At 42.4% G+C, this 15,750-nt stretch overlaps 1 protein-coding gene across 1 annotated transcript in view; it reads right to left on the reverse strand.

The window, feature by feature from the left end:
• Nucleotides 1–15,750, reverse strand: part of syt7a (synaptotagmin VIIa) — an 86,518-nt gene that overhangs the window by 14,199 nt on the left and 56,569 nt on the right. The window contains exons 5-6 of the mRNA XM_080475336.1: nucleotides 14,965–15,132; nucleotides 8,140–8,286 (exon numbers count right to left, since the gene is read on the reverse strand). Coding sequence (XP_080331462.1) covers nucleotides 8,140–8,286; nucleotides 14,965–15,132 — 315 coding nt within the window. The remainder of the gene's footprint in view (nucleotides 1–8,139; nucleotides 8,287–14,964; nucleotides 15,133–15,750) is intronic.

A 15,750-nucleotide genomic window follows, 5' to 3' on the forward strand; every position in this document is an offset into this window, starting at 1 on the left:
GTTGCCAAGGGAGGTAATTGCATTTTCAGAGGCCTGTTTATGTTTTGCATGGACTGTAAACTGCAGGAAAAGTGTTTGCGAGGAGAGGAAAAGGCTGGGTTGGAACCGATGACTTAGGATAGGAGGATCAGCTCGCAAAGCTTGAAAGCACAGTGAACTCTTGGAGTTTGAAGTAAAGCAAGGCACCTCCCTCCTCCTCCACCTCCCAACTATCGATGGGGGAGTGAAAGTCTTCAATTATTCATTCTCTTTCATGCTTCATTCAGGGGTTCAGTGCATTCTCAGGTAAGAGCTAGAGCAGCCAGGGGAATGGCCTTTCTACCAGCCTTGCTCTACAACACCTGAGGTGGTCCTCTGCTCCCTGCCTCCAGGCTGTTTAAACAAAGCAGCCGGGGCTGCAGAATGGCTGTATATAACACGGTGCTTCTTCCAGATTATATATGATATCATGTAACAACAATGAAGATTGGCTTCAGTTTATTTAATTTCTAATGAAGCACTAATGATGTCACAGATGGCAAAACTACAACTGCTACATTTTGGTGCCGATGCTTTTTCTTTCTGACCCCTTGGGGGGCTGACGTGAGTCTGTGAAGCCTGCAGTTGTCTACAGTATCCAGTGGGAGGCAGAGTGGACTCAGATCAGATTCTCCCACAGCTAAGGCAAGGAAAGTGGGCTGTTGGCATAGCAACGACTCTAGAAACACAGACCATACATATGGGGTTTTGGGGTGTGTGACAGGAGGCTGCTGGGAGTGGGCACAAAGGGAAGGGTGTGTTTAGAGGGGTGCAACAAACAGGCAAACACACAGAAAACAAGGAAGATAAGGCATAGGATATATGACAGGTACGGGTGAGAGCCTCGCAGACACACACATTCACATGAACACACATATGGAGGCAGGCGGGGCCACTTTGGGTTTCACCGTCCTGTGATACTATCCTGTTTTGTTACCTGACCGAGGGCCAGCAGCTCGAAGAGAGGGGGAAGGGGGGGGGAAAGACACTCCACTTCTAGGCTGGAGAGAGACGCGAGAAAGAGAGCCCAACCCAGACCCTCCTTTTTTTTTTTTTTTTTTGTTCTTTTCAGACATTCCCCACCCCTTTTGCAAACATGCCACACTCAAACAAACACGCTCGCCTGAGACCATGAAGTGATGAATTTCAGTGTCTATGCTCAATTTCATTGCCGCCCACTAGATCTATCATTCCTCAGGGGTGCAGCACACTTCCCAGTATCATATACAGTAAAAAAAAGAAAAAAAAAACATCAGTGAAGCACGACTTTGCTTACATAACTCATCATCCACATGAAGCACATGTACATTCACACTAGAATCAGTCATTCCTGATGTTTTTCTTCTAAGAATAAGACCAAAGATTCTGCGGCAGCTATTAGATATGAATTCTCATACTGTCAATTAATTACTTCCGGCATGTTGGAACTAGAAATTAGTCCAAAATAGCATCGTTTACTGAAATCCCATTTCAGGAGTAAGAGTCGAGGGAGGTGCTAAATGCTGCCTTCTGTGTCTCTGCCTCTTTTACTGAACTCCAAGTGGAAAAAGAAAAAACAACAGAGGCAATTCACTCCCTTCCAAATGTTTATCTCCACAAATGCTGGTTTACAGCTACCGGTACTTCATTTTGTATTTTCAACATACAGCTCCTTTCAGGCTTCGCTCCTCTGTTCTCTACGTCAAATAAAGTTCCCAGGATTCTATAAGAACAGCAAACATTATCACTTTCAACAGTTAATAGCTCCACCTCTCTTTACAGCCTCCCAATACTCTGCAATTTCGGGCTAGTGTCTTGCTGCTTCAATTAAACAACTCACATATCATTCGCATTAGCAACATAAATTCATCAAAGCCTTTAAAAAGCTCTTTTAAAAATGAAATAATGAGGTGTTTTGAATTCTCAGGTGGAGGTGGAAGCTGCTGTATATGTGCCAACTGTTGTGACAGGACGCAGGAGTCCCGGGTTAATGTTCCTAATAGCCTGTCTCCTCAGCCACCATCCATCTATCTGGGTGCATGCTATGAGCATGTGTACCAGCATGCACCTGCCGGCTAGAGTGCTGCCTTTAGCCCTGCATGACGCATGGATGTGCAGGGTACAATAAGTACTCCCTCCCACTACTCTTGCGGAAGGAAGATGGATTTGCACTTTGAATTTTCTCTCTCATCCTCCCCTGACCTGTGGATGGATGGATGGATGGACATATGTATGAATGCACTCTCCTCCTTGTCTTTTTCCACTATCACCTCCTTCCCTTCCGCTTTTTGTGCCCGATTTTGTATGCCTTAGTGCTATCTACTTTCCCCTCTCTCTTCGCATGAAACTGAATGCCTCCCTGCGTTTCCCCTGTGATGTGCTGATGAACACGGTGGCTGCAGGGAGCCAAAGCCTCAGGGACACTCTTAACCGTAGCCCCTGAGGATTCAACTGATTAGTTGGGCCTGCAAAGCTCTTGTCATAGGCGGGGCACTGTGTCAGACTAACAGGGCATACAATAATCAATTTACATGTTTGTGTACAAACACATATACACGTTATATCTTCTTGAAGCCTGACCAGAGCATTATTTCACGGCATCTCAAAAGAAAAGGGCCTGAAAATCCACCTTTAGATGTTAAACTATATTTTAACTGTGTGTGACCTCAAGGTGACCTAACATCAGCGTAAACACATCATCTCCCCCATCCACAGATTTAACTCCTCCTCCTCCACTGACTAATGTGGTTAGGGGACAAACACACGGTGGTGGCACTGAATAAACACACATTTATATTGATTTAGGTAAAGGGTCATAACCACCATCCACTATATTTACGTGACTCTTTCATGTCAAGTTAAGCAATGTAATAAGCTCATAAATTATGAAGCAATGAAATACAGCTGGCTTGGCAATTAACAAACACTCAGAGCATCTCACTGAGTGCATCATGTCTTTGAGGCAAAGAAATATACCTCTCTATCTATTAATATCTGTGAGATGTATTCTGAAACAAGAAACAACTCTACTGGCTTACACAAAATGATGTAACATGCATGGATGAATAATTGAAGGACCACAGGCAAGTGGATTGAATGTTAATGTGGCACAAGGATGTATCCCACCTCCTCTGTCCCAAACCTGTGTCCTCATTGGGCCATTCGCTTGCCACTCAAAGAGAGATCTAGATTCAAAGCTCTCGGGGATTGTGGCTTCTCTTTATAGCAACACTGGAGGAGAACCTACAGTATATGTTCACTGAATCGCAACTGAATTGTATGAGTGAGGACCAATGAGGCATTAGCGATGCATTCTAACATCCTAATTAAGTCTGCTAAGACGTACAACCTATGGATGCCTGGGACACAAACATCTCAGCATGTGGCGTCGCTCAAATCAAAGCAAACACACAATTTTATAATCAAGCCCAGTCCCCCTGTTTCCTCTTTTGTGATGGAAAAAGTGCAACCTTGGTTTCAAAGTCTCTCTGCCTCCCATCAACCTCGGTGTGGCTCAAACTGTCAGACTCCTCCTGCAGCATTTTGGAAACAAACGGCCAAGCAGAGAGCTTTCATTCAACCATCGCTCACGCAAGGTCAGCAGAGCAGCATAATGAATATCCCGCACTGTAACACCTTCCAACGGCCATGGGGTAAAACTGGGTATTTTTTGGGATTGTCCTCAACCAGAGCTAAGCATCAATGGAGCATTGACACAGTGAAGAATTGTTAATGGAGGGCCTCTGTTGATTGTGCCTCCAGTACTTTACATACATTTTACTATTACCAGGATTATTAAGGTAATTGTGGGACAAGGTCACGAGTGCTGTTGCTTGGAATGATGGAAGAATTCAATCAGGTTTGTGTGTGATTAAAGGTATCAATAACACTACGCAATGCTTCATCATAAGTCCATGAATCAACCTCTTACAATATAATAATGCAATCTATACAGCTAAATGTACTTAAGATGTAACGGTAAAAACCCAGTGGCTACATTTACTTGGTCACTTTTTAGCCAATCTGATGGAATTCTCACCGATTTAGAGATCTGGTTGTCCTATTTACATGAACACTGGATGCAGTGATCAGGCTGATGTGTAGGTTCACAAGAAGAAAGAAGTAAGAACAATATCATATCATTCAGTAAGTAGGTTGATCCTGTAATGGTATGCACGGTGACGATGGTCGTTTGTGAAATGTGCACATGATTCCACATCCAGCTTTGCCCAGAAATACACTGGTACTGAAGTTGAATTAGTATAATTCACCTGAAATAATTCTACCTGTGATGTCTACAAGGCCATATTGTCAATATTGTTTTGGTAAAAATAGTACAGGAATATAGAGAAATGCAAATATTTGCAAAGTTACTCAAGCTTATGCTCTATAATGTATTAGCAAGTTTGTGATTTTCTGGATCGACCAAATAAAAATGGCATATATAATTATTAATCCAGTTGGATGAGCAAAAATTAATGATGCTTCTGATTGAGAGGTATTCAGATTTTTTTCTCTTTACAGTCAGATTGGATGATTTATACAATAAATGTAAAAAAAAAAAAATAATTTGTTGTGTAAATAAGTAAAAGAAAGATATGTATTTCAACTTTTCTCTACTCAAAGCAAACCTTTTTCCGGATGGACTTTGGAGAGTTGAATGGGAGGAGTTTACATAGGAAATATCTCTGATGGAAAATTGATGTCACAGGCATGTTGCCTTATTCAACACTAGTTTAACGAGAGACATGTCTTTTCCCAGCATGACTTGTTTCTTCTTATTTTTAAGAATAAATGATAATGGGGGGGGGGGAACTATTAATAGCTTAAATAACAAAAGTCACATTTTGTTATCTGAATTTATTGAGAATTTAATTATCATTATTATAATTCCTGTGATGCAGCTAATATATATATATATATATATATATATATATATATATATATATATATATATATATATATATATATATATATATATATATATATATAAAGATGGTTGCAAAACCTTAACAGTAGTTGTTTAACAGTCACTTGTTTACAGAATACCCCAAATAACTTCAACCAAAACATTCATCGGTACAGACTGTAACTGTGCCAGAGCATTGATGTGCCAATTGTATCTCATACTGTAAACATATTTTTATGGAAACTTGAATTAATTGCTATAAAGAAATGGATTACTGTAACATAACTATGTCTGGCACTAATGCAATGCTTTTTGTTGTTGACATTAGATCTTGGATCTATTTCTTTCAAGAAAAGGAAATACTTTTGCCAGGTTTCTATAACACACAGAATATCATATTCCTCTCGCTGGAGTGCATGCAGTGAAAAATATCAGATCAATCAATTTGATCATGACTGAATGAATCAAATGGACCAAAATAACCTTGTGCTGCACCACCAGTTGACGTCCAACTTATTTTATACATAACTAGTTGCTGTAGCCTGTGCAAGCTGTGATTACAAATACATACAATTGTACCTACATTAGGCTGAAGCCCTAGCTGTTTCATTAATGTAGGGCAACACACACGAGTGAACAGACATCAGCTTGTTGCTATATTCATGAAGTGAGGAGAGAATTCACTTTGATGTTTGCATTGATGGCACTAACGCTTGAGCGTCCCATAAACTATTAACAATAACTTCACAGGCTTCATGTCGAGCTGAAACAGTCTGTCAGCGACACGTTGTTGAAACGGTCAGCTTGATTTAACAAATTCATGAGGCGTGAGACGAGAGATGCAGGTGAGGATGAGTGATGAGCACAGAATATGGTTGAATATACAAACTGCAACGATATGGATACACACAGAGGGGTGGAGGGATGCAAGAGAGATGCAAGGGAGAGCCAGGCTTTGTCTCTGGCTTGAGAGCCCAGTTTCAAATGAGCAATATTCCAGGAGCATGATTGATTAAATCACGATTCGACGTCTGTGAAGTCAGCACTAACACCATGGGGAATGATATACTCCCAGCAAGCTTATACCTTGCTTTTCTAATAGACTGTCATCTTCCAAAGTTTACCCGTGCTTCTAAATTTAGCAGCCAATCAAAGTGTGGCTAAATCATTTATTAAGAATTTGAATTTGTAATTTCATGTGAAACATAAGAATGAGTGGCTCAAGTGGAATTAGTTTACATCTCAGGGGAAGGATAGACAGCTGCTCAGTAAAGGGTCGAGGCATTCAGTGCTTTCATTACAGTCAAATCTCAACTACTTCGCCATTGTTCACCGACTGTAAGCTGCCACTCACTCTGTTTTGAGCAAAAGAAATTAAATGGACCTCAGGTTAATCCAGAAAATAGCACAAAGATACCCATCCCTTCTAATAGGGCTGGATGATGTGGGTCTAACGCGGGACCAAGCAACCTGCGGTCCCTGCTCGCTGTTAAGTATATTAGTGGATTTCAAAAGCCGTTTCAGAAGATTTCTAAATAAACACAAAAAGCTGGCAAAGGCCATATGAAACATAAACACCAAAATTGTTATTCTCTGTTGGCTCTGCGGGTTTTCAAACTAATCCTGAACAATGGGCATAGTTTTGATGTTCACTAGAGCCACAGTGTTGGCGAACGGGTGCTCCTCATGCTTGTTTGTGAGTCCATGCAGTGCAGTGTTGACTCTCGGAAATGGTTGCGTACCGCCTGAGGGCAGGAGACTTAAAATGAGGCACACTACTTACAGATAGAAATAGCCTGCTCTCAACTTGTGAGCACATTTGTTTATCATGTTGTAGGCACACGGGACCCTGCGAATGTATGGAATTGCAAGTGTGCAGCTTCGTTTTGCAGCTGTGCTGTCTGGATAAGAAAACATTCAATATCTGCGTTGTAGAAGGAGCCGCAGTTGAAAGTCATGTGTCAAATTGATGAAACACTTGTGAATGACAAATAATTGGTGTGACGAGAACATCTGAATTTGTTCACCGTCCTCTCCCATTTTGTTTTAAGGTGTGTGTCATAATATGTATCTCCAAATTGTCTCCCATTTGTCACAGAATCAAAGTGGGGTTAAAACAGCCCTAATTGGACTGCAGAGGAAATTGAGTGTGTCGCTTCTGCCTACGGCTGGACGAAACGCAGGGTTTCAATTCCACTCTCCGCTGTTATTATTATTTGCTGGTGCATATAATCACAACTACAGTCCATGGCCATCAATGGCCGTTTGTTTCACATGGCACGCCCAACTGTACTCATTTGTTGGCTTTAACTGTATCACGAAAAATTGGTCAGATTCCGAAAAAACGAGCACAAACCCAATTATTTCAGGAGATGGGGAAATGTGAGCGAGGCTGATACATCCTTAAAGATGAGGGGAAATATTTTGGCTTCCACTGTGTAAGTTGGCTGGCAAGGAAAAGGGTTATTTTTAGCAGGATGTTTATGTAAGTGACTAACATGTTGTGGAATAATGAGGAGGCTCTCTGGGCCCTCGGTGGAGCTACAGAGACAAGACTCTCGGAGCAGCAGAGGGTGATTGAAGGGAGCTAATGAGCAGGAGGGGAAAAAAGAACACGGGAACAGAAAGGACGGGGATAATGAAAGCATGAAAATACAAAGAATATACAACAATTACCAATGGGAGGTCTCTGAGAGGAGAGAGTGAAATACAAACATATGGGAATGAAAATAGTTGTGGAAATATGTCATTGTGATTGGAGAGATAATTATCACGGTTAGGGGGAAAAAGACCACTGGCATTAGAAAACACAGTTTTATTTGATTGACTGATTTATTTTTATTTTGTTGTCTATTAAAAGCCGAAAAAAGGGATAAAGTACCAGCGAGCATCTCACTACTGTGATTTATGAGCTCATTACTGCTTTTCAGCTAACAAGCTAAATTTGTTTAATCATTTTACTCATCTCGGCATTGCCGGCATTTATTTCCTACAGTTGGTTTCATAGCCAGCGCTCATTTATATCTCTGTAACAGAGTGAAACGCTCCATTGCTATTTCGGGTACAGGTCTGTGGCACAATACACTTAAGTGCAGTGACTCACTGAAAACACTGCCAAACAAAACTACTCTCTTCTGCCCGTATTCTGAATTCGTCTCTTAGTTTCCCTCAATATCGCTTCCTTTTCATTCGCACCGCATTTGCTCTCGCAAACACAACAAGCACTCTCATACATTATCTGGTACCTCTTCTCAGGAGGGGGCTCCTGATTGGCTGGTGGTGCTGCCTGCGCTGTTTCCTGCTGCAGGTCAGGGATATTGGCAAAGTCATCTTGCTCTGCCACACCAATGGTCAAAGCCAGGACCACCAGCTTCCCTTCACTGGCTCCCCATAAAAAAAAAAAATATACAAACAATACAAAAGATAGAAACGAGGAGAGAAAGAGAGGCGAGAATAGAGAACAGATGCAAAGGACAGGGAAATTGAACACAAAGAAGGTGTGGTGCAGGGAGAGAGAGGAAAAGGAGAGGTCATTTTAGGTGACGGTTTGGACACAAAGCTGAGAGACGGCGGAACGACAAGAGATCACACGAGAGCAAACAAACAGAGGAGGCAGTAACAGAGAAAACAGTCATTAAAAGTAATATCTGTGACACTGTATCACAGCACAGCAGTAAGCACTTTGTCCAGGGAAGGATATTAGGAAAATATCATAAACTGAAAGAGCGAATTAATAATGCCGTAATGAGTTTAATGAAGTGGTGCTGACAACAGGTACAGGATGTATTCACATCACACTGACGCAAATAACTCAGGAACTCTGGGTGATTAGTTAATGATTGTTAATGGATGTGATATTCAGCAGTTCTGCACATCAGCTCCCACACATGTTGAAGGTACCTACAAGACTCCACGCACGCATGAACGCACGCACGAAGAAACAGTAATTCATCAAGCTATTTCACCTGCGTCTCCCTTTACCTCCACAATCACCTTTCTCTACGAACATGCTATTCCTTTTTCTGTGGAGTTGAGATTTAATTAAGCCTCATTAAGAAGATCTGGACTAATTGTTTCTATTTGAGTGATACAGTATCTTGAGGTGCACGGTGTGTGTCACCGTTTTCTGGGTCACTGCTCTCTCACTCTCCATGTCATACTTTTCTCATTTCATCTTCCCCAAACCCCCCCCATCCTCCCTATCTCCTACACTTAATTCTCTGCCTCCTCATCACTGCCGCCTTCCTCCTTCCTGTCATCCACACCCACGGTTCTATAGCTTAAGCCTTCGACTGTGCTACAGTATCTTCGTGAAGAAAATGCAATGCTGCCAAGCGGCGGAAAGATAGCACCCTAAAATTCACAATTTCATCTTTTTTTCACACACCGTCAAAAGCTGTTTTGGCAGCTCCAAAGAGCCGGTTTAATAACCTCCGTGTTATACGAGTGGCTCCTAAACCTATATGTGAGGTAACCCCTTCCAGATTAATACGAGCCACCGACACCGCCTGTCACGCATCAAAAGTCCTATTCAGCCCAGCACTTTTTATGGAACCATATCACTTGTAAATCTGTTATCTGTGAACATATTTTGACTGTATGACATATTGAGGTAATTTCTTAGATGTTCATTGTGATGTTATAATCTTTACCCAGCTATTAAATCCACATATCAAATACTTTTAGACACTTTTATTATTTATTACCGGGTATTTGTATTTTGGCTTCCTTTTCACTGTCTTAATTTTCTTGAGTTATACTTTTTTGTATTATTTCACCGATTATTACATTGTTAATTGTTTTATGATTAGATACATTTTTTTATTGCTTTGCATTTTTGGCTTTTGGATGTAAATTTCAATGAGTGTTTGTTTTTTCTAAATTACAGTGGCTCAATGTATGAGTTTTTTTTTTTAAATCATTTCCTTTTATTTCATAAGTCTGCTTAAAAACAATTAAAAAAAAAGTTCATACTACAGTGCGATATTTATATTAACCTGTTCATGTGTGTTTTTTGCATTACTCGCTGATGCTTTTTCCAGTATATTGCTTTTTTACTTTTCTGTTAATTTGTGTGGCAAATATTGGCTTGCTGTGCTCTACATTTTCTTTTAACTTGATACATTGTATATTTATGTATTTACTCATAAGTTCATTCATTGCTGTAGTATTACATCTTTCTGTGTCATTTTTACTTACATTGATTTGTGCGTTTCTATTTCACCCATGTTTTCACCGGTGTTAGCCATTTATATCTGTTTATACATGTCTTTGTCCAATCAAATTTGCTCTTTACCAAACAATTTGTGTGTTTTGACTAAATGTTTCAGCCCCTCTGCTTTCTCGCTGACCAGCTTTCACACTCTCATTTGCAACATGTGGTCCTCTGGTGTTGCTGCTGACTCAATGTGATTTTTTATCCAAATCAAATCATGTTTTTCATTTCCTCAGACTAATTGAGATGTTTCCACAGTTTTTCCCTGGTGAATCACTGGTCCATACAGCAGAACGAGGCGTGAAGTTGTATTCGCATTGTAAGTGTTATGGTTATTGGCTCCCTCTTCTCCAATCAGCTCTTAAGTCTTGACGTTTAGTCTCAAGAATACTGTTAAAGCACTTCACTCAATGCACAGAGCATTAAAAGAAAACCCAGACATGAGTGGAGGAGGAGACATTAATGACGCACGGACAAATTATTGATTTTAAGCTGAAATGGATGAAGACTGATCTCTTTAGGGATCAAATGGCTCCAAAGGCTGGATATCTGTGTCAATGACATCGACACATTCATAAAGCAATGATTCACCCCGATAGGGAATCTGGCCAAGATCAGAATTAACCAGCATGGACAATGGGTCGTGTCTATTACTCGACCGCTCTGGCATCCATCAAATGAGGTGTTGCTGCTGCAGAACAGGAAATACAACAACAATGACCTCAATTTCACATTTACAATGATAAGTGCTACAGATGACTATTATGGGCAATATTCTCAGTGACCTTGGTGGTTACATGCATTACATCGCTAATGCTCAGTTTGCCGGTGGCAGTAGATCAGCTGTGACATATGCAAGCACTCAGACAAGCTTTAGTGCACATTTAAAACAACGGTGTAAAGCTACAATGAACCTCATTCCAATGAATGTTAGACACACATTGTATCTGGGAAGTGTCCTTGCTCATCCCTTCAACACCCTCTGTCCCCCTCATCTGCCCTCCCTCTATCCCTCTTCGGGGCATGAGGTAACAATATGTCGTAGAAGTAATGGTGCTGGTGACATAAGATCAATGCTTCAGGGTTAACACAAATCTACACACAGCTGCTTGACCCTTGTTCTTATACTGATGCACTGTGACATGAGGCTGTGTGATGTTTGCACGTTCACACACGTGTCAGTAAGCCAGCAGCACAAACTGCAGAAGATTTACTGTTAGTATGAAAGTTACAGTGGTACCAAAAATAGAGGTGTCACTTCAGTAGCTAATACTCATAAAATATGGATCACGCTTACTGGTAAGACTCTTAAGCAGGATTTTTATCAGTCATTTATTTCAAAGAACGGCTCTAAAATAACATAATGAAGTTGGTTGAGACTGTGTTGATATATTATAATGTCACTTTTCATGGCATCTTCTTATAAATATTGTGAACGCGCCACACTTGCAATGTCCTGTAAAAACAATTGCAGCAGATAGCCTGAATGTGAGCCAAACAGGTTCTTTAACATATTGCTCAATTAAAAAAGAAAAAAGTTCAAAATTCACTTTCACTGATCAGTGAAGTGTCACTGTGCAGTATAAACAAGAAATGTGCTCACTATGTACTCATTCATTGAACGAGTTGGAAAGGATGGGTAGAATTAAACACAATCTGTAATGATTATTATTTGTGTGTGAGATGATGCCTTGATGAGGGAAGATAATGATCATCTTTTACACAACCGCACGACTGACAGCTAAAACACAAAAGCTTATTAACATTCAGAACTCTAACTTAATTAAAATGTTTTATATATTTCTATAAGGCAATGTATTGCCTCGCATCACGATTAAACGTCATCTTGCTGCATTTGGACTATGTGTTATGGATAACATATATAAGCACAAGCACACAGTGCATAGCTTGACTGACAGAAGTAATATCCTTCCCTGGATATCAGATGCAAACTGAAGGAAAACAGCTCAAGGGAAAGGCACAAACAGTTTTTCACACAAATAAAGGTAAAAGCAGATTAGTAAGTACTTAAATACAAATACAATACAATTTAAAAAGACAGTTCTCATACATTAAGCAACATTAAGTAATTGCATCACAAAACTCCATAGTCTATCTTACACACAGAGATAAGGATGTCAGTATGTGACTTTAAAAAAGGAGAATCCATAAAAATATGAATAAAAAAAAAATTGTATAGACTCACAGGAAAGACTTGACATCCAGGCCTCGACCCCGGATCTGGTCCATCATGTAATCCCAGCTGCCAGGATTGGCACGTGAGCGGCCTCCTGCTCCACCTCCCCTATAGCGAGAGGCCCCTCCTCCTGCGGGGCTGCCCCGTACACTCTGGGCGCCGCCACGCGTACCTGCACCCCCACCCTCACCACTGTTGCCACCTGCCTCTCCTCTCCCAGCACCCCCGCCTCCCCCAGGTTGTCCAGGTGCTGTGTGTAATTGTCCCAAGCTCTGGGATGTGGTGGGAGGGTGGCTGAGTCCAGGGCCTGACGGGTGGATGAGAGGCTGCTGAAGGCTCTGCTGGCGCAACAATGTCCGTGGCCGGGCCGGCCCAGAGGGGATGTGCTCCAGAGTAGAAGTATAGGATAAGACTGGATCCCCAAAGCTGGGAGGACAGAGGAGCAGGGAGGAAAGAGAGCGTGAAGAAGGCCACGGCCGGCAGAGAATAGGTCGATGAGGAGGGTCAATAGAGTCAGGGGTGGAAGGGGAAAAAGATGGAGAGGAGGAGCCGTGGCGGGAGGAGGTGGGTTGGTCAGAGGTGAAGAAGTCAGGAGAGGAGATGAAGAAGAAAGAGTCATCAGAGAGGACACAGGGAGGCACGGGATAGCAGGGAGACACAGTAGAAGAAGTCAGGTTGATGTCAGGGTGGGCACAGGACAGTTTGCCCAAACAGGAAGTTGATGGTTGTAGGATGGAGGAGTCAGAGGGAGCAGTGTTGGTAGGTGGAGATAGGAGGAGGAGGAGAGAGAAAGAAAGCAATGTGAGGCAGCAGCAGTAACAGCAGTAGCAGAAATAGCAGTAGAAGGTGCAGCCTGACTGATGGTCGCTGTGTGTCGTGTGCAGCTGCTGGTGGGGCTGCGGCACGCAGCAGTGTAGCGACTGCGAGCCAGTCTTGTGCGCCAGATGTGTGTGCAACTTGCGTGATTGCGCCGTATGAGCGTGCTGTTTGCATGAGGGTGTGTTGCGCAGTGGCAGCGGTCGGATGTGCACCGTCCGCATCGGCGTGGAGCGATTCGGTGCCACGTGACAACGTCGAGGCGTGTGGGCGGTGGCTTTGCAGCTTCCGGACCTCTCTGACGAAGGCTTTTTGGACTGATGAGAGATCCCCATTTCTTCTACCCGTCAGTCCAGTTTTGTTATGTCTGACTGCCTCTCCTTTCTGTCTAAGTCATTTTCGTCTTTTAAATACGTGCTGCACCTCCAGAGACATGCCAACAGCCAACCAAGTTCTACAGTGTGACTCCCTCCCTCTGTCAGCCTGTCACTCTCCACTCCTCCCCTCCATAAATGCTGCTTAATTGGCTGATGGCCACTCTTAAAATCTCCCCCACAACATGAAAGTGTGAGGCAGATTCTATATTTTACAAGCTCACATTACATGTTTTTGCATAAATCTTTCCTGTGTTCTGACTCTACAGTAGCTATCATCATCTTTTTTTATGTTTTCCTTCCCTGGACTAAATATATCCTCCTCTCACTTAGATCGCTGTGTAACCCAGACTACCAGAATTAGGTCATGTGAGAGCTTTTCACATCAGTTAGGTGCAGTTTACTCTGCTTTGCATTACTTCACCTAACACAATTTTGCAAAAGGCTTTAAGAATGATAGTCACATAATATAACAATCAAAAATACAAATAATAAAAAGGGCAATGGACGGTTTTGTAGAACTAAAATAGAGTGTGGAACGGAATCAAGAAGAAGAAAAAAAGAGAACCAGAAGGGGGCTTTACACGGAGACAGAAAGATGGAGGGAGTGATGGGAGCGATAAGAGTAGAGGGTGACAATGGAGGAGAGACAGAAAATGGGGTGCGAGACACAAACACAAGAGACACAGACACTTATAGCAGCCTGAAAATAGAATCCAATTATAGACAGGGGCAAAAAGAAAGATGAGAAGAGGAGAGAAGGAGGGAATGAAGAGTGAGGTAGTGATGGGCATGAATGTGTTGTGGAGGAAGAAGTCACAGGCAGCAAGTGCCAAAGGAAGGTGCAAATATCACAAAGTATCAAAAATGAACTACATCATTTACAGCACACTGAATATAGAGCCGTACGTCATGGTTGTGGAACACATGCAGTTTGTAACACGCATGCCGTTCACATGTCATCTTGAATCTTCATTAAAAGGTGGGATGGCAGCGTGTGATGCGAAATTTCTTTGAGAGTGTGAAAATCTCTTGGTTGCATTTTTGAAATTATATTTGCAAGCAGTGCTGTTCCCTGTATATATAAAGCATATCCTCTTGCAGAGTCACACGGGAAGGTATATGAAGCAGCTGGGCTGCCTGTGTCAGCTGAAGGTTTGAATCAGTGTGATACAGTAACTATTGTTATCTTCTCCTGATGAGACTGCACATTTCCTCAGTGCTCACACCTTGATCTGTGCCCACATGCTCACCTTGTCACCTAAATTACACTTTCCTCCCTGCTGAAGATGACCTGACCTGCGTGTTTTTCTATTCCGAATGGCTTCATTCATCTCATCATGGCTGCTGTTAGGGCAAAAACTTAACAAAAAAAAAAAACATTTCATGGTACTCAGGTGTTCATTCTGCTGCACAGCGCTGAAATGATCTTTTTGCGCCTCGGTTCTGAACTCACTTGCTGGGTCTCAATCCTCCGGACTGCATGTGGCCCTGGATGGTCTGCCACCTCCCGGCTTTCACTCCCTCTGTCACCATGCTCTTCACGCTGTCACTGCGATAAGGACCCCCCCCAGCATCCCCATGCCCAGTTGCTGCCCCCTTATGACCCCCTGACACTGCCCCACTAAGAGAAAGAGACAGGGTGCGGAGAATCCCCCACGAACAGAAGGTAGAGGAAGAGGAGAATAATGACAGGCAGAGGAGAAAAAGACCAAAGAGTGTGAGAAAAAAACACACACACAAAAGCACACAGGAAAATAGATTGAGCAACCGTATGGCTAAGGAGGTGAGACAGATCAGCAGAGTGTGTGAAGGGGCAGGCCGAGTTTTCCAGGCCAAGTGAGAGGCAGGAGAATGAGGAGGGTCTGGGATCCAATGTAGAAAAACGAGAGGGACAGGGCAGGGGAGATTGGGAAGTAGGACTAAAAGGAGGAAGAGACCTCACATGGAGCCTGTGGAAGGTGTAAAACCAGCAACAAGTCACTGTTTGGGCCTGGAGGACCAATGCTACAACTGCCAACAGTCACTGGCGGCAACAGTGTGCGGACACTGCTAATTCAAGTCTGATTTTCTCATTCAATTAGCCGTCTCAGACTCAAGATGTGTGGCTAAAGAAGGCCATTCATCGTAACAGCTTAGAGCAAAGGGATGACGGCGAGCATTTGAGTGCCTCATGAGAAATTTTCCAACTTTGAAATGCATTTAAAGAAAAGGAAAAGAAAGTGCTAGTGTTCCAATAAAA

Source organism: Lipophrys pholis (assembly GCF_963383615.2).
Source record: "Lipophrys pholis genome assembly, chromosome: 11".
NCBI classification, from domain to species: domain Eukaryota; kingdom Metazoa; phylum Chordata; class Actinopteri; order Blenniiformes; family Blenniidae; genus Lipophrys; species Lipophrys pholis.